Source organism: Camelus bactrianus, chromosome 8 (genome assembly GCF_048773025.1).
Source record: "Camelus bactrianus isolate YW-2024 breed Bactrian camel chromosome 8, ASM4877302v1, whole genome shotgun sequence".
NCBI classification, from domain to species: Eukaryota; Metazoa; Chordata; class Mammalia; order Artiodactyla; family Camelidae; genus Camelus; species Camelus bactrianus.
The window spans coordinates 45,693,088-45,719,827 of record NC_133546.1 but is presented as its reverse complement, the minus strand read 5'-3'; the positions used below and the strand labels follow the sequence as shown (position 1 = coordinate 45,719,827).

Below are 26,740 nucleotides of genomic sequence, written 5' to 3'. Positions count from 1 at the left end.
TTCTTCTTTATTTTAAAAACAATAAAATAGACTCTTTATTTTTTAAAATATAGTTATTATTTATTGAGAACCTATCAGAAGCCAGGTACTATTCTAGACACTAGGAACAGAACAGTAACAAATAAAAATCCCCATGGAGCATCTGTTTTAAGTGCTTTTTACCATCCTGAATATTACTGATCCACTATGGTTCACTCTGAGCTGCTATAATTCACACTCTTCATTCTCAACCATTAAGTTTACCAATTTTGACCACAAGTTCTCTGCTTATAGCCAATAATTTCTCAATTTCCTCTAATGCCTCAATACTCGGGTATCCTATTCCCATAAAAAGGCATGATCGCCATCTAGTGGTGCCCTATGTAAAGGCAGGCTATTCAATGGAGAAAAAAAGGTTTTTGGTTGATCATTCAATCAATACATGTTACTAAGAGCCTCCCATTTGCCAGGCACTGTTCTAGATATTGAACAGTGAACAAAAAGGACATGAAGTCCTTGTCCTCATGTGGCTTATATTTTAGTGAGGGTAGACAGACTATAAATAAGTAAACATCCCTTTTCAGATGGTAATAGACAAAGAAATAAAGCAATGGGACAGGAAGTAATTGAGAAACAGTTTCAGAAACATGGTAGCGAAACCTAGAAACTTCCTGTATTAGCAACAAGTGCACAAGAAAATGAAATGCAAACATTTAACCACATCCACACCTCTGAAAATCATACACATTATCAAACTTAAAAAATAATTTTTTAAATGGAGTAGAATCTATAAAAATATTAAATTTCTATGTTGTATGCCTGAAACTAATATAACATTGTAAATCAACAAAACTTTAATTTAAAAAACCCAAATATACCAAATTATCAACTTGTTTAGGAAGTACCTGATTAGTTTCCATTGTTGTTTGACAGATCAGGATATTCTAAGACTTAACTACTTTATAACTAGTTATTTCTGGCTGAAGACAGCATATGCACATTCCAATATACTTCCAAGAGGGATAATAATTCTAAAGGCATATTTAACAACACTACAAAATATGTATCATATCAGAAGCAAAGTACTTACTGCATCTTCCACGTCAATGCATAGATGTGTTCCAGATTCAGCCTTATTTTCAAGTTCATTCATTTTTTGCATTTCACTGTATAGATTACTCAGAGCTTTGTATGCTTCGCCACAGTTTTTGCATACTTCTGAATAATTTCTTAGCTGTAGATGACTATGTGTGCTCCCCTAAAATGTCAAAGGTACATGTAATACACACAAAAAATATAACATCTCTTTAACTTAAGCTATTTGTCCTCCTAGAGGACAGAAAACAGTAGAGCATGTTAAAGTGCTGAGCTGTGATGTTAGGTTGCTAAATCATTCTGAGACTCAGTTTTATCATCTGTAAAACAGGGATATGCTTATCTCTATCACAGGTCCCAAGGATTAGAGACTGGTATATAAAACACATAGCAAAATATTTGGCATTTTTCTAGTTGCCCTTAAATTTTGAAAACCACTGCACTAGCCACTGTTAACTGTGGATAACACTAGCTCATAGGCCAAATTATTGATACCTAAATATAAATATTTCCCAAGTTACCTTATCATTTATACATCTGCTCTTATCTATTCTACTCTCAAGGAATAAATAAAATATGCCCTTGCCTGTGCTGACTTCAACAATGAAGTTTGCCTTCCTGAGAGAGGGAGGACTTTATTGATAGAAAAGGAAAAGTCACCAAAACTATATCTCTTCTCAACCCTCTCACCCCAAGGCTTATAATCCAGGCCTTTCTAGTCAACAAAAAGGGACTAACACCAAAGAACTGTATAACCTAAAATGAAAGTAGTGGGTATAACATACAAGACATTATGTTTAGTGAATTTCAATCTTTTCCACTTCCTGGACTAACACTTGTACTTCAAGAACAAGTTTGCTGAACAGTCAGTTCGCACCTTTTGTTTTCTATTCCCTTTATTCTTTACCTTGATGCCTAGAGAAATGATATTAATTGAATACCACAATGAAAAAGAAAAGGAAAAATTAAAGGAATTAACCTGATGTAGCCCCTAAAATGTTACCCTCACCATCTATTTGATAGAGAAACTCAATCCCCCTTTAGTTCTGCCACAAGAAATAGCCCATTGCCTGTTTTTCACAGAACAATTGTGCATTTAGCTAAATGTGTTCAATGAAAAGTTGAGCACAGCACCTAGTTGGGGGGGGTAATTTAGTCACTTATATTAAAACTGAAAGTGCACATATATTTTGACACTTCAACTTCACTTCTAGGAATCTACCACACAGATAAACTCACACAAATACCCTAAAAAGACTGTCCATGTTTGTAATAATACTGAACCAAACAAAAATCTCCAACAATATAGAGACTGGCTGACTAAATGGTGGCATAGCCAAACAATAAAAAGCCCTGTGGCGTTTAAAACAAATGAGGAAGTATGATTCTGGGAAGATGATGACATCAGCATATGCCTATGTCCTGATTTCATTTCTGAAGAGATTTAAGAACAGAAGGGAAACCCAGGCACCCAGGCCCTTGAAAAGCACTGTAAATTATAAAGGTGTGACATGCACATTTCATCACAGGAAGGTTGTATTACAGCTATCGCACCACTCCTAGAGAAACTAGTCAGAACCACAGTCTCTGGTGAACTTCTATCCCCTGCAGCCACCCACTATCCTCTAAAGATGAAAGAGGCTGGAATAACAGCCCCACCCTGCCTGCTGGGCCACCCACAAAAAGCAGTCTCCACAGCCACCAAGACAGTCCAGGTTCCCAGAAAAACCACCTGCAAACACTTACTACAAACACAAACTCACACTTACTAGGTGAATTTGGTCTGGGACTTAAATCTACATCTCTGCTCCATCACTGAGCTAGAAGCCACTACCACAGCCAAGACCACCAAATTCACTGCTACCACCTATCTCTTTAGCTGGCTCCCTTCCCCTCTCAAACACACCCACACCCACACCCACATTTACAAAACAGTGGAGTTCCCCAGGACTCAGTCCTTGGGACCTCTTTATCATCTCTATCTACACTCACTCACATCCAAGTTTCTAGACTTCATACCACCGTATCTGATGACTCTCAAATCTATAGCTCCAGCTCGCACTTCTCTGAGCTCCAATCTCATCTGTAACACTGACCATCTGACATCTCAACTTGGATGTTTAATTTCATACTTAACATGTTCAAAACAGAATTCTTAATCCCCACTCCCCTATATCCAGTCTTCCTCGTGGCCCCGTCATCCTCTCAAGCTACTAGGGCCAAGAGCCTAGGATCATCCTGATTCTTCTCTTTCCTTCTCTGATCAGCACAACAAAGCCAAATGAAGGTTTTCAAAAAGATAAAAAAAAACAAAAAAACAGAAAAACAAAACTAATGTACCTTTAACAAGCCTAAAGAAAACTCAAGGGAAAAAAGGACTCACAAATACAGCATTTGGAATAAGAAAGGAAATGTAGCTATATTTATGACAAATTTTGAGGAGTAACCAGTTACTAAATGCAATGCATTATTATCTTGGACTAGATCCTGAAATATAGAAAGGACATTAGTAGAAAAGCTGGTGAAGTCATAATAAAGTCTGGCATTTAGTTAATACTTATGTACCAATGTTGATTTCTTATTTTTGAGCAATGCACCATGGTAACATAAGGTGAACATTAGGGGAAAGTAGGTCAGGAATATACAAGAATTCTCTGTATTATCTTTGCAACTTTTCATAAATCTAAAATTGTTGCAAAATAAAACATTTTAAAAGAAAGTAGCCAGTTAAAATCTGTGGTGGGGGAAGAAAAGATATCACTTAAAGGGCACCAAAAACTATATAATACCTTGAAATAAACTTAAGAATTGTAAAAGACCTATATGAAATTTAAATAAATAAGTAAAACTGTGCTAGAGAACATTAAAAAATAAAGAAGAAAGAAAGAAAGAAAGAAAGAAAGAAAGAAAGAAAGAAAGAAAGAAAGAAAGAAAGAAAGAAAGAAAGAAAGAAAGAAAGAAAGAAAGAAAGAAAGAAATAATGGCAGTTTCCAGCGACTAGAGGAGGGAGAAATGGAAAGTTATTGCTTAATGTGTACAGAGTTTCAACTTAAGACGATGAAAAAATTCTAGAGATGGATGGTGGTAGAGTTGTACAACAGTGTGAGTATACTTAATGCACTGAACAGTACGTTTAAAAATTGTAACATGGTAAATTTTATATTCTTTTTTAAATATTTTTAAAAAGTGAATATATCATACTCCTAGATAGGAAAGCTCAATATCATAACATGTCAATTCTTCCCAAATGATGAATCTAAAATATAAAGCAATTCTAATAAAATCTCAAAATGACTGACTTGTTTGAACTTGTTTCTAAAATTCATTTTATGGTTTATTTAGTAAATCATGTTGTGACAGTCAAGAAGCCATCAGGGAAAATAGGTTGGAGTTATGCCTCACAACTTACACGACAACAAATTTCAGATAGGTAAAGAATGTTTAAATACAGAAAAGGAAACCACAAAAGTACTGAAAGAATCACAGGAGAACATTTTAAAATAATCTCAAAGAACGGAAAGGCCTAGTGTGACAAAAAATCCACAGGCTATTAAATAAATTTTGATAAATCTAACAACATAAAAATTAAAACTTCATAACAAAAAGAGAAGCACAATAAAAAGACAAACAGAAACCACGAAAAAATATTTGCAACTAACATCCCAGGAAACATGCTAATTTCCCTATGGTACATTCATCAGAACACTAACTAGTCTCTTAAACCAAAGCATTCTTAGTCAAATAGGTTTGGTAGATGCTGTACACAAAAATTACCATTTGGAGTTTTACAATGTACATTAGTCCACTAAGGTTCTGAAGTCATGCAGTAAAGCATTTCCCACTCTTATTAAGAACACTAAACTTTTTTTAATGGGGGATTTATTAAAATCTTGCAGAACATATTTGGGAAATGCTCATCTAATAGTTTTTATTTTTCTCAGGGAAACTCATTATCCTCTGTTATCACACTTACTAAAGAAGAAATCATATATACCTATATCCTAAACATGTTTATATCTATTTGTGAGGATTATTTACTTGTTACACAAGTTTTAAAAGTAGGATTTTACCAGAATTCCAATTTCACCCCTCACCACCACCAGGAAAGTTCCAATACTAACATTCAAGGGTCAGAGGTGGAGAAAACAAAAAACCAATAAGGTAGGTTTCTTAAAGACTATCTTTTATAGTATAATTCCATACTCAACGTTACCGTACTAAACTGGCTTTTAAAGTAGGTAAAATATATTTAAGCAAATACTGAGCAAAAAAATAAGCTTCCTAGAGACAGAGAGACTCATACTGCACTGCAAAATACACCACATAAACAAAGTCAAGGTAAATTACTGTCATATAGAACAATACTGTGTTTTAATTAGAAAGTTAATACGTTCATACTCATTAACTCATTGGATCCTGACTACAAAATACTAGAAGGTAGGCAGGTGAATGTTACCAGCCCCACCTCACAAATAAGAAAACTGAAGTTTTAATGATCTGCATAAGGGTCAATAACAGAAGAACTCAGCAGAACTCCAGGTCCACTAACTCCTTTACATTATGCATGCAGATATTTAATTTTAGCAATAATTAATGCTATAAAAATTGGAATTATTATTATTCATTTGTACAAGGCAGCATTTTAATTTCAAGTATCATATAAAATACCTGAAGGTTATTCTCAAAGCAGGTCAAGGTGTGATTAAATAGACTGAGGAAATACAATGTGTTATTTGATAATTCTTCACTTTTGTTCGTTAAACAATCTGTTAAGAAACCAAAAAGTATATTAATATATTTCAAGAAACAATTATACATTGTCATTTATCTCTCAAGCTATCATATTTTGTTTCATACTACTGTAATTCTTTATTAAAATAAGCATGAAGGGTTCCACATTAAAAGAATTTCCCAAATACATGAAGCTTATCCCTTTTAGTTTCCAAAAGATTTTGTTTTCCATCATAACCATTTTCATGAAAGTCTTAAAATAATTACATACTCTCCTTTCTTTGTGAAAACAATATACCAAATAAAATTTAAATTGATTTTGATGGTACAAAGTCTTAATCACAAAATCAGTTATCCAATGGTGCCTTATTAGGGGTACACTTAGTGCTGTTTAGGCATAAGACTGTTTAAGCTGCATTAATTTTAGCTAAATTCATATGCTTTTTGATCCTTTTCTGTGTCAAATTTAGTAGTTCTGTGTCTCTTCCATCTTCACCACTGGGTCATTTATTGCATCTAAGAGGGTAATCTCTTAAAATCTGCTCTTTCTAATCTATTGTGAGTTGGGAGACCAGGGAAACAAGCTGGTGAGAATTTTGCCTAAAATATTGATAAAGGGGCTTTAAGTAAAATCTGGATATAAATAAGAATTGTTTTACATCTTTCTAAAAATCTTACATAAATGATACTCTTTTGCAACTTGTTACTCTTGCATAGTATTAGTTCAAGTTCATTCCTTTTCATTGCTTTCTATATATGAACATAGCAAATTTATTTATCTGTTTTCCCTTCCTGGATGAACCTATTCTCTATCCTCTTTACTTTGCTTTTACCTCTCCCTGTGCTGTCAGCTTACTCTCTGGGATCTAGGTTCAAGCACCTGGCTTCATAGCCTGGAACTCGTGGTCAGCCATTTCAATCTCACGCTCCTGGAATCCTTGCCCTCTTTACATTCCACATACTCACAGATATTTTCAATCCTGGACAGCCTTAACTTTCTCAACTCCCAAGTAGAGAAGTTCCTTGTAGACACTATTACAGAAAATTCTAAAGTTATAATGAAGGGACTCAATTCAAACCAACTTTAGGACACAAAACAATTCTTGTACATGCCCTACCAATTACTCCACAAGGGATGTTCCAAATACTTTCTATTTGCCAGTACTCAACCACACTCTTGTCCCTCTTAATTTCAATTGATAGCTATATATTATATCCACTCAGGACCATCTAATATGATCTCTCTCAACTGGGAGTGGAGAGACAGGATAGAAGGCTAAGGCAATTAACCAGGAGAAAGGCAGCAATCCAAATAGAAAAAAATCAATGGAGAAGAGATTGGCTAAAGAGGTAGTGAAGGATACCAGAACATGCCAACTCAAAATATGCCTCTTTGGCGTAGGGGTTATTTTGAATTAAAGGCCTTTAAGAACCAGCAGATTCAGGAAAAGCTCTAAAAACAGGGCACAAGTTTTTATTTTGTAAAGAAAACTTCCATTTGTAAAGATGTCTCCCTCTCTGGTAAAGAAAAAAGAGGACTCTTAACAACTAACCCCTGGCAATAGAGAAGGCTCTAACTTAAATCTATATAACAAACCTTATTAAACAATCATGTTTAGCAGACTTTTCCTGGTCACTTTCCCATAACTTGCCTCCTCCATCCAGAAGACCAAAACTCCTTTTCCTCTAATTAGCCTAAGGTGGCATATAAACCCAAATTCTAACCGTCTTTTCAGGATACTCATCATTGGGTGTGCCCATGTAAACAACTGCAATACACATGTTAATAAACTTGTTTGTTTTCTCTTGTTACTCTGCCTTTGGCCAGTCTGATTAGAGAGTCCCAGCCAGGGAATGTAAAATGAGTAGAGAAAAAGATTTTTTCCCTCCCCTAGCGTAGACACCAGGATATGACACATTATGAGATATGCATGTGCTATGATAAACAACAATCACTACAGTGAAAGCTAACATTAACTGGGTACTTGCTATGTTCCAAACACTATGCTTGTACTTTAAATTCATTTGCTCAATTCTCACAACAATCCTATGAGGCAAAAACTGTCATTATTTCCATCTTCTAAATAAGGAAGAGACTCAGCTTAGAGGAATTAAGGAAGTTGCCCAAGATCACAAAACTGGTAAGTGAAAACCTGAAATTTCTACTCAAACTGATTCCTGAGTCTGCACTTTCAAACACTGCAAATTAAATAAAATATTCACATCTATACTCTAAACAATTAAAGTTCAATACAGGGAGTCAACAAATATATGCTACTACTCCTCCCTCCACTACCCATAGATTTCTTATACCATGCAAGGATTCAGGTGGTCACGACCAACTGATTAGTGCTGGCAACTGAGATGCGAACAGGGCAGAAACCAGCACATTAAAACTCCTTTGTGCAAATTAGAAAAGGACTTCCCGTCTGGGTAGATTAATTACAAAAAGGCATTCTGACCTTCAGAAGCTGGAATTCAGCCCCATTCACCCTCTTATATGGGCCCCCTAGCGTAGAACTTGTCAGCACCTGGTATATCTGGGGTCCTGCTGATGAGCTTATTCTAAGAGTCTTTCCCTCTCTGAACTCATATACTCTACATTCTCTGCGGCTTTATCTTCTCAAGAATGTAAGTCCTGTTCTGACTGTTTCACCTTATCATTTAAAAATCTGAGGGATCATTTCACAAATTAGGAAACAACCAGAGAAATACAGTGACATACTGAGGATCACACACCCAGTTAGTAAGGCACTGAAATAAGAAATATACTTTCCAGGCCCTCAGTTTAGTATTCTCTTAATTATATAATTTGTTCTTTACTATTTAAAAATGTTACTACCTATCTTGGCTTTCGAAAAGTTCACATATTAAATTCTTAAGAAAAAAAAAAGCCTCTCTTAATCCTGGGTTAACATCATCACAAAGTAGCTTCAAATCCTTTTATACATGAGGTAGAGTATATATAAAAAAAAACAAACACAGTTACAAATATGCATGATATTAGCATATTGGGCTAATGAGATTACATAGATTTTCAGTTTTTGTAGTTGACATTTTGCAAGGAATCAGAGGGAATACAATTTCATCCACAGCAACTATATGTCTGTGTTATAATGACCCACGTCATGGCTACTGACATACACAATATGGGTATGTGTGTCTCCCTGTACTGCCTACAGAAATAGTATAAGGCATGAATATGAGAGAGCAATGATAATTTATTCTATGCAAAGTATGAAATAATTTCTTTATAAAAAAGTAATATACAAAATAATGAAAAAAAGAAAAAGAAAAAAGTAATTTATAAAGGAAGTTTCTTTGAACAACAAAGAACTTAATCTCTTCTATTTTACTAACAGCCATTCTTTTTCACTTGAAATAATTAGAATATTAAACTAAAAGCTAATATAGACTGGTCATCTTATTAAGTACTGCATTAATGCAACACCATCAACATTTTTTTCAGTGATCATTAGACAGTGATATTATAAAGCACAAAGGAGCTCACTTCTATAATGGGATTTTAAATGTCTGCATTATTAAAGAGTCCTGACTTTCTGATTTAAAACAAAGGAACTCTAGTAAAATTCCTCTTTTATCTTTTTGCAGGAATTGGGAGCATAAGGTTATAGGCAGTGAGAAGCTATATATTTTAGAAATTAGTAAGTTAAGAAATATTAGTAATAATACAGCTTCCTATAAGCTCTAAGTGAAGTGGTCATTATGAATTTTCCTCATCTCAGATAATCAATGTAGCCTCATCAAGGACAGATTAGCATAGCTTTTCTCAGTGAGGGTTCAAGCATCTGCTCAAGAGGCATTCTTAAAGGTGTTAAGGATTCAAGTTAAGACCTTATACAGAAAACTACTAGATTATCATAACAGGAATTATGAATCTTTAGATAAAGTATTTGGCATCTACTAGGAGTTTATATAAGGATCTCTGCTGTTTTTAAAAAATAGGTATTTTTTGATTTTGTTTTTTATTGAAGTGTAGTTGATTTACAGTGTTCATTTCAGGTGTATAATAACACAATTCAGTTATACATATACATACTTTTTTTTCAGATTCTTATCCATTATATGTTATTATAAGAAATTGATTATAGCTCCTTGTGCTATACAGTAGGTCCTTGTTGTTTGTCTATTTTTTACATATAGTAATGTGTGTCTGTTAATCCCAAACTCCTGATTTATCCCTCTCCCACCCCTTCCCCTTTGGTAACCATAGTTTGCTTTCCACCTCCATGAGTCTATTTTTGGTTTGTAAATAAGATTTGTATCATTTTTTTTTAGATTCCACATATAAGTGATATAATATTTGCCTTTCTTTGTCTATCTTAGTTCACTTAATATGATAATCTCCAGGTCCATCCATGTTGCTGCAAATAGTATTATTTCATTCTTTTTATGGCTAAGTAATATTCCACCATATATATATATATATATATATATATATATATATATTCCACAACTTCTTTATCCAGTCATCTGTTGATGGGCATTTAGGTTGTTTCCTTGTCTTGGCTATTGTAAATAGTGCTGTTATGAATATTGGGGTGCATGTGTCTTTTTGAATTATAACTTTCTCTGGATATCTGCCCAGGATTGTGATTGCTGGATCATATGGTAAGTCTATTTTTACTTTTTTAAGGAACCTCCATACTGTCTTCCGTAGTGGCTGTCCCAATTTACATTCCCGCCAACAGTGTAAGAGGGTTCCTTTTTCTCCACACCCTCTCCAGCATCAAAACTAGTTTTATAGAAAACAACAGAGATAATCACCAATTTCTGAAAAATAGAGCAAGCTTCAGAAGACACATATAAATGATGGGAACTCAACATCTCAACAAAATTAATTTAGCAAGTATGAAAACTAGAACATTTTAAATTATAAGATACAAATAAGTGAGTCTAACACTTAGTATGTTACCACTTAGATAAAATATCAAAAAGATAGATTCTGATTAACTGATCTTCTAGTTAACTATTAAGTTTTATTATTGGTTTTTAAAGAATCAGGGCATAAAAAGTAAAAAGTGGCAGAATATATCTTTTTAAAATACACTTCTTTGCCATAAGAATTATTTTGAGTTTGAAGGCACTTGGGAAACAAAAAATGCAGAGAGGTTTTCTGTGAATTCCCCTTAACTGCCTGAAGACAAAAGAAACACAATTGTCATAAATCCCTTCTCCAGGAGTTTCATCAACTACAGAGGATCTTCTGTCAGAGGAAAGGAGACCAACAGAACAAAACGGAGAGTCCAGAAGTAAATCCCTGCATGTATAATGAGCTATGAGCTGAACTCATAGAAACAGTAGAATGGTGACTGCCAAAGGCTGGGGTGGGGTGGGAGGTAGGGGGCAGAAATGGGAAGATGTTGGTCAAAGGGTACAAACATCCAGTTGCAAGATGAGTTAAGTTCTGAGGATCTAATGTACAGTATGGTCATTTTAGTTAGTTAGTTAGTGTATTATATACTTGAAAGTTGCTAAAAGAATAAATTTTAAGTGTTCTCATCACACATATACACAAAAAGGTAATTATATGATATGATGGTGGTGTTACCTAATACTATGGTAGTAATCATTTTGCAATTTATAAGTGTATCAAATCAATGCATTGCACACTTTAAATTTACACAGTTATATGTCAATATTGAGATATCTCAAAAACAAAGAACCAAATGCTTTACTATAAAACAATTCAGAGTCACATCAAATCTGGTCACTCTACAAATTATTCAGCTGTCATGTGCATAAGATAACTAAGCAACATCTCAATAAATGGGCTATCCCTATGTGAATAATACACTTCTTTCATTTTCATTTCTTTTTCAAATGGAGGTACTGGGAATCAAACCAAGTATCTCTGGCATGCTCAGCATGTGCTCCACTAACTGAGCTACACCCTCACTCCCTCAACAATACACTTCTGATACCAGCTTTTAAATTGTGTACAGAAAAAATCCTTGATACATTTTCTTTACTTCTTAGCAGTCATTCTCCACAAGAATTAGTTTCTATGTTATCTGTAATGTGAATTGGAAGAGTTTTGCTCTTAATATTCCTCTTCAGTTTCTATCAGTTTCCAAAAACCCACTTCCTACCAAGACTAATATGATTCAAAGACACAGAAATTCTAAAGATAAAATAGATAGTAGTAGTAATGGATGGCACTCTCTTTTATTGAGTTTCTAGCCTTCCTCTCATCAACTAATAACTGCAAAGCCTGGGTGCCAATTCACAGCTGGATTAAGTAGAAAGGAAAGGTGATTTTTGGCAATGTATTAATTTTAATAATAATCTTTTAAGCAATGTTTTAGCGTTAATATTTTTAATAATATTAAAAATTCTAATAGCCCCTTAAATTCACTTTAAAAGATTTAAAAACTATATAATTATAGTTTTGCATTTTCTAGACCAGAGGATGAAAAAGGAAAAGTTATTTTATATTGGAAGATATTCTCCTAAAAATGGATCACATATTGGTTTAAGTATCAGTTAAAAAACAAATTTTTAAAACACATCAGTAGTTTTTGTTCTTCCTTTGTGATTATTTTCCTTCTCATTTTATCTTTTAGGTGCCAGAATGAATAGGTTCCATTTTATTTACCATTAAAGATCTCTATTGCTGTAATCACTTAGCTCTGTATTTGCAAATTTAATAACTAGATCAGCACAAAAAGTTAACTGAGACAAAAGCATTATGGTTTGTATTTAACAAGTTTTCACAAGTTCTGAGAAAACTGATCAGTCTTTTTTTATGTTTAAAAAAAAGTCTTTTTTTATGTTTATGTAAAGGCAAATAATCCAGATTTTAAAAAATATTTATATTGTGATTTTCATGCATATACTGTAGGGGAGGAAAAATAATTTTCCCTCTACCCTTCTAAGTTTTTAGCTGGGGCCACTGAACAAAAGACACATCAATACGAGAAAAACAAACAGAAGTTTATTAACTTGTATACATGGAATACATCCAAGATACAAAGGGAAATTGAGTAACTCAAAGAGGTGGCTTAGAATTCAGGCTTAAGTTCCATCTTCAACTAAAAACAAAGAAAGAAGGGTGTCGGGGAGGCCAGTTATGGGGAAGTGACTAGGAAAAGCATAGTAAATAAGTATAAGGTGATGCAGATTTATGTCCCTGCCTTCTCCATTTACAGGATTCTCTTGTGATTTAGACCCATTCTTTTCTTTCTGGTACAAAGGAGACTTACAAATGGAGATTTCCTTTATAAATATAAATTTCCCTTACAAAATGGTTATTTCTACTCTGGTTATTTCAGAGCTTCTCCTGTGTCTCCTGTTTCTCAAAATAATCAGCTCAAAATAATCCTTACGCCAAAGAGGCCTATTTTGGGATAGCATATTCTGGTCTCCTACAATACAAAATGACAACATCCTAGGCAAATTTCTGATCAGGCACAAATTCACTTAAAATAACAGTGTGATATGATTGTCATTTTCCAGTTTATTAATTAATCCTTTGTATTCACTCTTTTATCTGTTTCTAAAGGCCAAGGATTTTTTAAAAACTATGACTGGATAGGTAGGAAATGGATTTTCTTTTAAGTACAAGGTAAAGAGACAACTTCAGCATCATTTATTAAGAAAATAAAAGAGTGAGGATCCCATGAAATAAATGGTTTAAAAGATCTGGTTGCTAGAGACTGTCTCTGAACCTGATGCCTGATTCCTGATCATGGCTGAGATTAACATTAGAAAATGTGCATCTCTATTAAAAACCTCTTTTTCACATTATCTAGTTTTAATTTTATTTAGTATTGATAGGTCTCTAGAAAAAAGGAATATTTTATATTTATATTTTTAGTAAAAGACTAGGTTTTCCATAACGTCAAACATGTATATAGCATACATATTAAATTTTGTATTAGGGCTAATTAAAGTTTATTTATATTTCTTAAAATGGAGACTGTGCAATGGATTTGTCAAATAGCATTTAATTTTTAAAATTTTTTGTTTGTTTCTTTTTGGGGGAAGGTAATTAGATTTTGGTTTTTTTATTTGTTTTTTAAAATAGAGGTACTGGGGATTGAACTCAGGACCTTGTGCATGCTAAGCATGCACTCTACCACTGACCCATATACACTCCCCCCTTCAAATAGCATTTTAGGAATAAAATTAGGCCTTAATTCATGAACACTGTCTATTCAAATGAACAGTCTTAAAGCCTTTTGAATTTAGTTCTAGATTCTTGACCTACAGTTCATTTACCTTCTGTGAGCCCTCATTTTACCTCACAGGGCTTAGTGTGAAATTCAATGAGGCACAGGCCATGGAGTTGAGAAATACTATTTTATTTAACTGCTGACTTGTTACTCATCTTCTTTAGCTCATTTTCCCTTCCTTCAAAATTCATTTCTCACTACTTTGTAAGAGAAGACAATGTTGCTCAAGTAAGAATGCTTTATTAAATTTGGGTAGAAATTGTTAAGTTTTTGAACAATTCTTAAAACTTTTCAGAAAATGTTCATACTATCTTTATTAAATAGATTTGCAGAGAACATAATTAGAACTTATTTCCAAGAACCTACTGTATAGCACAGGGAACTATACTCAATTTCTTGCAATAACATATAATGGAAAAGAATCTGAAAAAATATATATATATACATGTATATGTATAACTGAATTGCTTTGCTGTACACCTGAAACCAATATTGTAAATCAACTACACTTCAATAAAACATTTTTTTTTAAAAAAGAAGTATTTCCAGGTAATTTGGTAAAGATTATTCAATTCTAGGCAAGATGATTATTTTAGAATGCACAAGGGAAAACTGCTGAGGAGTACAGATTTATAAAACTACTTTATTTCCATGTAAAATAGAGAATATACATTATGATGAATTTTAAATGTGAATGAAACAGTGAATGGAAGATAATTTTTTTTAACATGTAATCTGGGAAAAGAAAATAGTCAATCTCCCTGATTATATCTAACATATAAATACCACAGATTTGAACATTCTGTTAAATTTTTTAAAATTTTATGTATTTTTAAATAGGTACTAAAGGTATATGATATACAATCCAAAGGGTACAAATGTAAGTAGAATGAAAACTGAGCCTTTCTTTCCTGCCCACTCAGCTATCTAATTCCCCAAAAGATTTCATACTTTTCTGTACCTTGCTTGGCCATATGTTTTGGCCTAATTAATTTTAACTAGGAAGTAAACATTTCATTTGTTGTTCAGAAGTTCAATCAAGAAATATTTTCAAGATTGGATGCCTCACAGAAAAACAAAGGTACCTCAAGAATTTATTCTAAAGAGTTTTATACCTACCACACTGAGTAAATATGCAGCAAAATATTTCCTTTCCTTTTTATTTTTTTCCTTTTTTTAAAAAAACTAACTGGAGAAGAAAGATACTTTGCATCAAGAAATTCATTACAAAATCTTTTAAAGAAAAGATGCCTTACATCTCAAGTATATAAATTAAGTCACATCAGTCAAAAGAAGTGAACCCCCATATATAACATATTTACTCTAATTAATTAATTTTAAGTTATTTGTAATTAACATTTTTTTCTATATCAATGGATTTTTCTAAAGGACTTAAGAATACTTAAAAACAGCTCTCCTGTTTAAGCTAAGCAAATTCTGCTCAATCATATTTATACTAAAAAGTTTTATTCAAAAAAGTAAAGATTTTGCTTTTAAAAAAGTTAGCTGTCAGCCAAGCCTCTGTTCAAATTACAAGAAAATTTGAATTAATAGAGACATATTTAAAAGAGCCAATATTCAATATCCATGGTATATTACAAAGGAAAAGAAACTTAGCAGGGAGTCTTTTTTTCCATTTACATCTTCTCTTCATATGAACTAAACAAAAAGACAAGTCCTCAGAAAAGTTAAGCTCCTTAATGACTTACAGGTACACAAATTTTTATTCTCTCTGTCCTTTCTATTTCCATTGCCCATACCCTACTTCATGTTTTCTTTGCTTCTTGCCTAAACTATCGTAATAATTTCCTCGCTGGTCTCCCTCTTCCTCTTTCAATGGGGTTCCATGAAAAAAAGGGGGTTTCTGCAGTTCAAAAAAAAAAAAAAAAGCTTGGAAAGCGCTAGGTTAAATGATGGCTAAAAAGTTTTCCTTCTCACTGCCTTTAATATTCCAAGTGCATTGTAAATTCCCAAAATACTATAGTATATAATCTTTTCTTAATAATATGCTGGTATTCTAAGCAGTATGAAGAATGTTGGCATAAGTGATAAACTACTATATAGGTCAAGGTCCTACTTTCCCTTCCTAACTTTATCTTCCATTGAGCTGCCAGGATTCTGTAATGTCTACTACTCTTTTATGAGGTAGCTCTGTGCCTCTGTCCATGATGTCTCTCTATCTGCAGTGTCCTTCCTCTCATCTCTACTTACTGAAATCATGCCCAACCATAAAGGTGTAGGATCAAAGGGTACCTCCTCCAGGAAGTCATTTCAAATCCTCTTGAATTTGGTTTATTTTCTACTTCCCCAAAGACTCTATAAATTTATTATAGCATTTATTTGCCTGCCTTCGGTTATACTATAACTATAACTTGCTAAATTATAAGGTTTGGAAAACAAAAACTTCCGAGTACATGGTTAGTGTTCAAAATACTTACGAATTGAAATGGTGATTTTAATTTTTCCAAAGAATGCCTGAAAATCGACCTCATTTTATTATATAAATATTTACAAACCTATAAAACTGGCAGAACAGATGTTATCACCTCCTCCTACCACCATCTGATTAGTTATTATAAACATATTTATTATTATATTAAGCAGTTAACATTCCTTAAACATTAACTATATGCCAGGTACTGAGCTAAGTGCTTTACACAATTTATTTCATTTAATCCTCAAGACAATCATATAAGGTAGATTCCATTATTACCACCAATTTATAGATGAGGAAACTGAAGCTCCAAGAGGCAAAATTATATGCCCAAGGTCTGACAGGAGTAGGATAGGGCTAATGCGTGGCAGAGCTTAGAATATAACCCAGATTTGTCTGACTGCAAAGCTCACTGTTAACTGCTACATATTTCTGGGTTTCAGTATTTGCCCAAATAGTTCTCACTAATAAACCATGATGCTAATCACAGTTCATTTAAACTTAGTAATAAAAAGTATTCAAAATGTGCAAAGATGTGAAAATTCATAAAATCAAAACTGACATCTATACTGTTGAACCGTAACAGTAACATGAAAATGAAGGAATTACTTACTTGCACAATTTGCCTTCTGCCATGTGGAATTGAAAAACTCAGACAGAATCACAACTATTTGCACTCTATCTGCCATTAAGAGACTTCTGGCACAACTAAGACTCTCTGAAGAATTCTGTAACAAAAAAAAAAAAAAAAGAGAGGAAAGAAAAAGACAACCTGAGTATTTTTTTAGACTTCCCAAACAACTTGAGGCAAAAAAAAAAAAAACCTTATAAAACTACTTAAAATATTTGTTATAAGCATTTTAACATTTTGTTTGACATAGTCAGACAATGATGTCATTAACAATAATAACTGTAATAAAAAAATAGCAGCTAACATTTATTGGCACCAGGTTCACTTGCAAGGGAAGAAAATCTTTGCTTCTTAAACAAGTAAGTTCTTGCTTCTGTGGTACAATCTCAACTACTTAGGCCCACATGTCATATTTCTTCCTTTTTAAGCACAGGAAAAATTCTGGAAAACTATTCCCTGAAATGTAGCAGTAGTTATTTCTGGAAAATGGAAATACAGTTATTTTTATTTTCTTTTTTGCCTTTTTTACACTGTCTAAATTTTCCTGCAATTAATATATATTATTTACACATTTAATAAAAATCTGGTGGGTAAATGATCACAAAACATTGTTTCATCTTCTGGACAATTTTTGGCTCAAAATCTTACAATCCACAAGAAAACGTGACACATCCAGTTTGTACCCAAATAGTTTGTACCCATATAGAATATGCTTTCCATAGATCACTTTAATAATGAAACTCACACTATGAAAATAATAAATTCAAGTCCCTAAATTACTGGATTCTTATATATTTCCTTTCCCTTTTGCCAAGCAAGGAACTAAGTTCTGCTATACCTTCATTCTTTCAAAGTTATTTAACTCCTACTATTTACTAGGTATTATAAGAATCCTGCAGTTTGAAGGATACAAAAAAGTGTATGGAAATGCCAACAATACTGGGACTTCAAGAACCTCCCCCAGAGACATACTGATAAGGAATTAGTGTGATGAGTAATAAGAGAAAGTGATAACTCTAGAAAAGAACTAATCAGCCATGTAGGGTGAGAAAAGAGGGAAGGAGGGCTTAACAGCAGAATTCTGGCTTTAAAATATCTCTGATGATCGTTTTGGAATGATTACCCTTTCTGTGGCTTAGTTTTGTTATCTCATTAAAAGATGCATCCAAATGAATACTTGCTTTTAAAATAGTGAATTGAACAAAACATTTAAAAGCCCTTTTCTTGGAACTGCTTTCAAGAGCAATATCAGCCATAGAAGAAAATTTCACAGAAGATGAAACAATGTGTTTTGTGATCATTTACCCACCAGATTAAAATAGAGCATGGCCTAAAGAGTCAGACAAGCCTGGATTACTAGCTGGTAATCTTGGGCAGCTGAGGTAACCTCTGTGAGACTCAGTTTCATAATCATGAGTCCTATAAGTATTGTATTAAATAAAATAACATACATTAATCACTTAGCAGTATATCTGGCACCTAGTAAGTAATTGATACATGCTATTTTACATAGTTACCTGTTGCCAACAAGAAGTGCTCTAAGTGGGTGTAGTTGGCTAAGTGTAACCAGTTACTTAAATTGACTCTTCCTAGATGGATGATTGGCTATTTAAAAAATCAATACAGAATAGCCTGTATGAGTGGTCAATGTGTGGAAAAGTTCAGTTGAGGAAGACATCAGTGTGGTTGGGAGCAATTAGGAAAGAGCTCATGAAGGAAGCAGGATTCGAACTAAGCCCTATACTGAGAAAGGGAAGAGGGTTCTAAAATGGGGAAAATAAAATGATCAAAAGGTGAAAGTAGGAATGATTATGTGGTATTCAGGGAGTATTCAGTAGGCCAATGGAAGGTGCCCCTGTGAGAGTAGAGGCAGCAGAGGGAGAAGTTAGGGAAACTTTTGAAGATTTTTGAGGAAGGTGCCATGAAGAGCAGAGTTTGTAGAACATACGTCTAGATCACAATATGTAGGGTGAGGAGGTGGGGAGACTAATTAGACTGTTTCTATAGTTCAGGTATTTATGAGAAGACAGTGGCAACAGTGGGAACGGAAGGGAAGTGATGAATAATCCCAATGATGATGATATACTGTTGGATACTTAATGGTTCTAAATGCTCCAAATGTATAACTCATTTAAACCTTGTAACAACTCTATAAAATAGGTGGTAGTATCCTTCTGGATTCAAACTCAGCCTCTTTCACTGCATGGCCTTGGATAAATTACTTAATCACTCTGAAGCTCAGTTTCTTAAAACATGATATTCACCTATATATGTCTAGGTTCCTCGTCTGGACAAACATTCCTTTAGGACAAAAACATTGTCTTCTACCTTTATATTCCCAACACCTAGCACATGACAAAGCAACATTGGCCTTTGATTTATATTTAAAATGCTTAATACTCAAATCTGTCATAACCATTCAGCAGAACTCTAACTACCATCAATGCAACTATCCACTTTCAGCATGCCTGTGTGGCAAAAAGCAAACAACCAAGCAGATTATTTCCATGATAAACCTATAATCCCAAACTGTACTCCTCACTTTCCTATCTGCTCAGTCTCCCCTCTTTAAAACCACTATTGCAATCTTCTCTACTCTCCTGGAAACTCTGATATCCATCTCACTCTTTACTCTCAAGTGAAGATCTAGTCTCCTAGCTGACACTGAAAACAGGTGCCATCAAGCTAAAACTCTGACCTGTCTACCTCTACACCCAACCTCTCTTTCTACCCTCCCATTAGAGTGCAGAATGTGCCTGCCCCTGTGAAAGGCTCATCTCTCTCTGTGGATGCCTTAGATCCCATCTACTGTCTTTTCAGGAAATTGACCTTGTTTACTTTCCCACTGTCTCCTGTATCTTCACTCTCCTTATAGGATCCTTCCCATCAGCATTTAAACATGTTCAGGTCTTCCCACTTTAAGAAAGGAAGAAGGGAAAAGAGAGAGATGGAGGGACAAAGGAACAGAAAGAAATTAATGAAAATCCCTGAGTCTCAATTCCTCTTTAGTGACCTCTCTTTCTTATCTCTTCTTCAAGGCCAAACTCTTAGGCAGTTGTATAGGATCACTCTTCCCACTTCCTTATCTTCCATTCACTATTTAATCCATTTTAATCTTACTCTTATACCTAAGCACTCCATCAAAACCACTCCTGTTATGGCACCAACAATGTTGATTTGACAGATGCACTTTCAGTCCTCTCAGTAAAATCTGACAAAAATGACCACCCCTTCCCTTTTTCCTGATTTACAGGACAGCCTACTCTTCTGATTTTTCTTAATCTCTCTGACTTTTCCTTCTCAGCCTCCTTTGGTACTTTATCCTCTACCCAAATGTTCAACTCTCAGCATTTCTTACTTATTCTCATTTATTACTCAAACTCATCATGCCATGGTTTCAAACACTACTTTTAAGCCTACTACTCCCAAACTTATTATCTCCAATCCACATCTGTAGACATACATATCCAAACACACAGGCAAAATCTCCACTTAACTGTCTCATAAACACCTCAAAATCAACAAGTTCAAAGTCAAGTTCATTCGTGATCTTCCCCCAAACAGGTTCCTCCTTCCATCTAAGTAAACAGCAATACTATTCACTAAATTGCTCTTATTAAAACCCTGGAAATCATCATTCCTTTCCTCCATTCTACATATTCAATTAACTACCAAATCTTGTCAATTTTACCTCCTAAATATCTCTGAAATCTATCTATTTCTCCCCATCACAATGGCCCCCATATAGCCTAGCCACTACCATTCCTCACAACACTGCAAGATTCTCTTAATTCATCTCCTCACATATAATTTTCCACCACCCTCCCTGGTCCCTGTCCCCTCCATTTTCTCCTATGTAGCCATAAAGTACAAATCTGATGATGTTATTCCACAGAATTAAACCTTTCAGTAACATCACACTGGTTTAAAATCAAAGTCTAAAACCCTTAACATACCCTACAGGGCCCAGACGACCTGGCATTTCAGGCTCAGATCACTAGTCTCCTCTTGGCTCACAGTGCTTTGAGTTCTTTCTAGTCCTCAAACATGCCAGACTCCTGCCTCAGAGTCTTCATACCTGCTACTTCTTCACATGTACACATTCTCTCAAATTTTAGGTGTCAGTTTTAATCACTGACCACTTTTATCTATCCCTACATTCTCTCAAATTTTAGGTGTCAGCTTTAATCACTGGACATTTCTATCTATCCCTCGCCCTAGTCAAGATCAGCACCCCTTTTATATGCTTTGGTAGCACCTATGGTTTTTTTTCTTTGCAACATTTAGCATACCTGAATTAAATACTTACTTATATGATGATGTGTTTAATAACTTTTTTCCCTACCAGACTACATGCTCTGGTCATGTACAGCTATATTGCTAGTAACTACCACTACCCTGCACATAATAGGTAATCAATAATTTTTCAATGAATAAACAAGATTTATATTTTCTGATCTCTAATGAAAGACAGATTATGTTATGCTATGTTTCAATTTTCTCCCTATATTCCTAACAACTTATTTATTAATCTACACTAAAATTATGTTGAATTTTCCAGATACACACCCCCAATCACTAGCACCTCCATAAATTTATATACATATCTATATGTCTATCTATCTACCTATTTAAATTTTAAACAAACCAAGTAGAATAAGACAGAGATTAGCAATTCAGAATTGGGTGGGGGGAGTTTGCCAAAGCATGCTGACAACTGCTCTGGTGATGCTGAACAACTCAAGGAAACCATATCCTTATCAGTTTAGACTAAAAGAAGAAAGTATGACTCTTAGTAAGTAAGAGAGAATCTATTAATTCCACTATTCAAGTTTCACTAATTACTATATTCTTTACCTTGAGATAATAAAACTATATGGGGTCCTTGTCCCAGTAATTCCAAGAGAAAGTGACAAGAAAACAGAATTCTCATCAGATAATTCTATTATATTTAAATAAATTAGATTGCTGTATCACAGAAATAGCTTGTTAATTTCTACTTTTGATTCATTTTCTCCGTGTTATACTTCTCTCCTTTCTCAATCAATCCATGGATATGGATTCACCATAAAGAGGTGAGAAACGATTTCTTGTTCACAATTCTGCTTGTAGGTTTTCCCACTTTGCTCTATTCCCTCCTCTAATTCAGCTTCTCCTTCACTTTTGTTCTAAAATCCTATTGTACAATTTATAACATTCACTTTGATGATTTTTTCTTTTCTCAATATAGATTTATTTTATTTCCCCAACTACACTGATAGTTTGAGGCCTGTACTTTTCCTCCTTTTCCTTCTATATTCTTTTACTAGCCCAATATTTAAGAATAGCATGTGCTAGCTAACTAAACTAAATAGATTTAAATGAAAGACTGAGTCTATGTGAATCAAAGAAAATACATTACTCTCCAGAACCAACTCCCTGATACACACACACACACACACACACACACACACACAGAGAGAGAGAGAGAGAGAGAGAGAGAGAGAGAGAACAACTGATTTCTTCAAGTTCACGCCAAAGAAACTCAGACACATTTTTCCACAGATTCATTATTACACATAATGGTTCCATTCCCAAACCAATCTGAAAAAGCCTACTAAATTCATGAAGTACCTCAGAACTGTAGAAATCATGCTTTTGAGTTACCATACCCAGCTCTACTGAGGAAAGGAGGAGGGAAAAACCAAGGTCTATGATGAGTTGGAGAGGAAATACAGATCAGTTAAAGGGTCCTTCTGCCTCTTTTTATCTCTTTACCCTGTTCCTTTCACATAACAGTTAGGCAAACCAGATGCCTAGGTCACTGGTAGAATCTGAGAGACACAAAGGAGAAGCAAGTTTCTGCCACTCCAAATGGGAAGCCTCCCATGTCAGTAGAGAATTCATGCGGAAATTCATATATGTATTGGCCCATAATTGGCCCACAGATGCCCATGATACTGGACCACTAGAGTTTGGAGTAATTTTTTAACCTCTTCTTAATTCCACAGTATCTACACAAATGAGGAAAACATTTGCTCCCTCAAAAGATCCAAGCTTTGCATAATGATTCACGGTCATTCTGGCCACAGGGCAACTCATCTAATTGCTTAAAACAGAATATGATGCCATATCATTCCCTGCTGTAGTTGACAGGGACAAGCTTTGGGTGCCTTACTTTAAGGGAATATATATATCTCCATCCCTTGCTATACCCAATATAAGTATGCCTGACAAGTACTGCATGTAAGTCTAAATTTACTTAAACTACCTTGAAAACTAGCTCTTTACAGAAAGACTGACCACAGAGTTTATTTAATGCAAATAAACTCCCTACATATGTAAAAAATATAATTTATGTTAAATAGTATGAGGCTGACTTAAAGCAGGATGCAACTATATGTTTATACTTTGCCAAATCAACATGATTTATGAAATAATTCCAACCACATTTTCATGAGACTTTTTCCCCAATGCAAGAGGAACTTTTCCACTCCACAGTCCCAATGTCATTCCACATGTTTTTCCCTTACAAGGCATATCCAGCCCACACCTCATGACTCCCACCAGCCCTGACACTCTAATCCTTTCCTACTCCAGATCCTATACAGTTCTTAGGAGCAGGCACATGTCTCTGTGCCTTGCTTTGCTTTTCTTTCTTTCTCCATTTCTTTGTTTCTCCCTTTCTCTCTTCCTTCCTTCCTGCCTTCCTGCTTTCCAGCCTTCCTTCCGTTCCTTCCTTCTTTCTTTTAAGTCCCTCACAGCACCTACCACATGACCAGAAGAGCTGTTAAGAGTATCAAGAGTGGAGGGCAGATTTACCATTTCATAAAATTTTAGCTCCTGTTAACTGAAAACTATCATCATGTGCCAGTTTTCTATGAGTTCCTTTTATTCCCATCTTACAAATGAGAAAACAGGCACAGAGAATAAAAAGTAACCTGACCAGAGTACACCACTAATAAGCAGAGAACTGGTCTACTGGCAGAATGGCTCCAGACTGTTTTAATCACTAAAACGAACTCTCATGCATTATCTATTTTAATTCTTTTAATAGCCACATCAGGCAGCTATTTTTCTCCATTTCACAGAGGAGGAAACTAAGACTCCAAGATAATTAATCCAAGATCAAACTGCTAGAAAGTGGTGGACTTGAAAATGTCTGGCTACAAACTCAAGCTCCTAGCCAATACTCTCGTTTCCCCACTCCACTTGGGGGTTTCAGGAAAGGTCTTTCCTGGGAACTCCAAGTGAAGATGGGAAGAAGCTGTGGCAGAGTTGGGGGAAAGGGGGAAAAGAAGAGAAGAAAAGGTAGGGTTAGCTGTGCAGAAGCCCCAAGAAAGCTAGTCATATCAATCTGCAAATATGTACAAAGATGCCCCACAGCAGCCAAGAAGGTAAAAATCCAAACCCCAAGCCCTGTAACACCCATTTTTCTGATGCCCCTAACTCTACAGTCCAAATCCAACCCCCTTTTCACAGATCTGAAACTGAGGCCCCCAGAGTTAACCATCGCTACATTCTCCTCCCTTCCCAACCTTCCACGCCAGAGGTCCCGAGTGTGCTCTTCTACCCACCCCCACGGCTCGGCTGATGTTGTCCATCTTGTTGGCGACCTGTTGGAAGAGCGGGTAGCAGGTCTGACAGAGGCGCACCGGCCGGGCGCCCCGCACTAGACACCCGGTCAGCTCTGCGCTGCTGTTGGCGAAGTCCAGCAGCAGCTCCCGGCAGTCGGGATCCAGATCCGGCAAGTATGGGGGTAACGACAGTGGCCCCATCCTTCCGCCCTGCAGTAAAGCCAGAGACAAGTCCTCCACCTCCAGCAACTGCTGCTCCGACAGGAGGTCGTGGAGGACTCGGTGGGGACTGCTGCCCAAGGAGAAGGTGCCCAGAGCCAGCCCCGACCACAGCAGCGCCACCAGCAGCAGCAGCCGCAGCAGCAGCAACGATGACCTCTGTCGCGCGACCGTCAGGTCCGGGTCCATCGCGGGGTTCATAAACCCCAAGGCGCAGACCGCCTCCTCTCTGACCCCAATCGGTGCTGTGGACAGCCGCCGCTTCCGGCTTCCTCAGGCGCAGGCCGCGAGCCTGATCACGAGGCGCGCGCGTCACGACCCCGCCCCCGGCGCGCGGCGCCCCTCCCCATTGGCTACCGGGATCTCTCGCGCCGCACGCCGCGCGCCGGCGTGCATGCGGGAGCGCGCACACACCGGCGGCTTCGCGCTCCCAGCCGGTGCCGAGCGCCGGACTGAGGGGAGCGCTAGACCCGGGTAGCGTCCGGCTGGGGAACACTGGGCCGAGGCTCACTCGCCATATGAATACAGGCAACCGCCGCTTTGAACAATGAAATCTCGGTGGTCTTGTCCTCGGTCGACCACCTCTTGGAAGTTCGCTGAATTCTAGAAGTCTGAGGAGTTCTGTACCACAGAAGGACGGACGGCCTCCACCGTGGGAATTACGGGTGAGTTCCCTGAGAAAGCCTGCTAGCAGGTGCCTTTGCATAATTTTTGCTTGGTGTTTCTTAGTGTAATTCCTCCCTCAGACTATTTGGAAAGAATAATAACGTCTGTTGATTATTTATAGTAGTGGAGCCTAGCTGGCTTACAAGCTTTTTTTTTTAAACGCTAAACTGTGTCAGCGCTGTCCATAGACTTCCTGAGGTGATAGAAAGATTCTATATCTGAGCTAATACGGTAGCCGCTAACCACTTTGACTGTGGAACACTTGTAATATGGCTACTGAGATCGAGGAACTGAATTTTTAATTTTATTTAATTTGAATGTACATAACTCTATCGGGTAGCGGTGCTGTGTTGGACAGCGCCAGTCTAAATTCTGTCGCGGCTTGTCCTAGGGTGGCTAATGTCCAGGTTTGCTTGGGACTGAAGGGGTCCCTGAGGTGCATCACAAACCTGCATGCAATGCAAAAGTCTGCAAAATCCTGGCCAAACTGGTTAACTTCAAAGTCCCATCCAGTTTCTGACATGCTCAAGGCAGTCGTTGGGGACACTCTGTGAAAAGCGTTCTGATACCACTACTGAGCTGTAAAAAGAAACTAAGCTAATGACCTGGGAAACGGTTTTCTGACAAGTACCTGACTAGCAAGTTTGGTAAAAAATTATTTCCTGGCTGTTTTGTGTCATCCTGCTTTCATTTTTGCCTTGTAAATTGCAGAGCTACTGTACTAATTCCTTTTCATCTTATTGTGCTAACTTATGTTTCTAGGGATTCTTAGAGTTACTTTTTAGCCAATCTGGTTATTGTTTTGTGTTCTTAATGGGATGAGGAAAAGGGCCCATAATCTCTTTAATATGATCCTTTAATTTTACTTTTACTGTTACAAACAATATTGCAGGTAATAATTTTATCTCTGCAAGGTTGGTATATGTTTAAGATAAATTCCTAGAAGTTGGACTTACTAGGTATGAGAGTATGTGCATTTGCGATGTTGTTGATTCTGCTACAATACTTCCCATGGAGGTTTAACAATCTACTCATAATGGTTCCTAAAGAACTCTTAAGAATGGTTACCTAGAAAGACCTAAAAGTTATATGATGGCATTTGAAGAAATTAAGACAACTTATTTTCCTAGGGTGGCTAATGTCCAGGTTTGCTTGGGACTGAAGGGATTCCTGGGGTGCAGCACAAACCTGCATCCTGTGCAAAAACCTGGAAAATCCTGGACAAACCACT

General features: G+C 35.9%; 2 protein-coding genes across 3 annotated transcripts in view; one reads left to right on the top strand and one right to left on the bottom strand.

Annotated features, from left to right (window-relative positions):
• The window catches only part of OSTM1 (osteoclastogenesis associated transmembrane protein 1), a 31,994-nt gene extending 6,857 nt beyond the window's left edge, over positions 1-25,137 (bottom strand). Inside the window, exons 1-4 of the mRNA XM_045524544.2 lie at positions 24,625-25,137; positions 17,051-17,165; positions 5,743-5,840; positions 1,070-1,237 (exon numbers count right to left, since the gene is read on the bottom strand). Of these exons, the coding sequence (XP_045380500.2) occupies positions 1,070-1,237; positions 5,743-5,840; positions 17,051-17,165; positions 24,625-25,044 (801 nt within the window). The 5' untranslated portion in view covers positions 25,045-25,137. The remainder of the gene's footprint in view (positions 1-1,069; positions 1,238-5,742; positions 5,841-17,050; positions 17,166-24,624) is intronic.
• A 108-nt stretch (positions 25,138-25,245) lies between these two features.
• The window catches only part of NR2E1 (nuclear receptor subfamily 2 group E member 1), a 104,598-nt gene continuing 103,103 nt past the window's right edge, over positions 25,246-26,740 (top strand). For both annotated transcript variants that reach the window (XM_074368545.1, XM_074368544.1), the window contains exon 1: positions 25,246-25,508. The gene's annotated coding sequence lies outside the window, so the exon portion shown is untranslated. The remainder of the gene's footprint in view (positions 25,509-26,740) is intronic.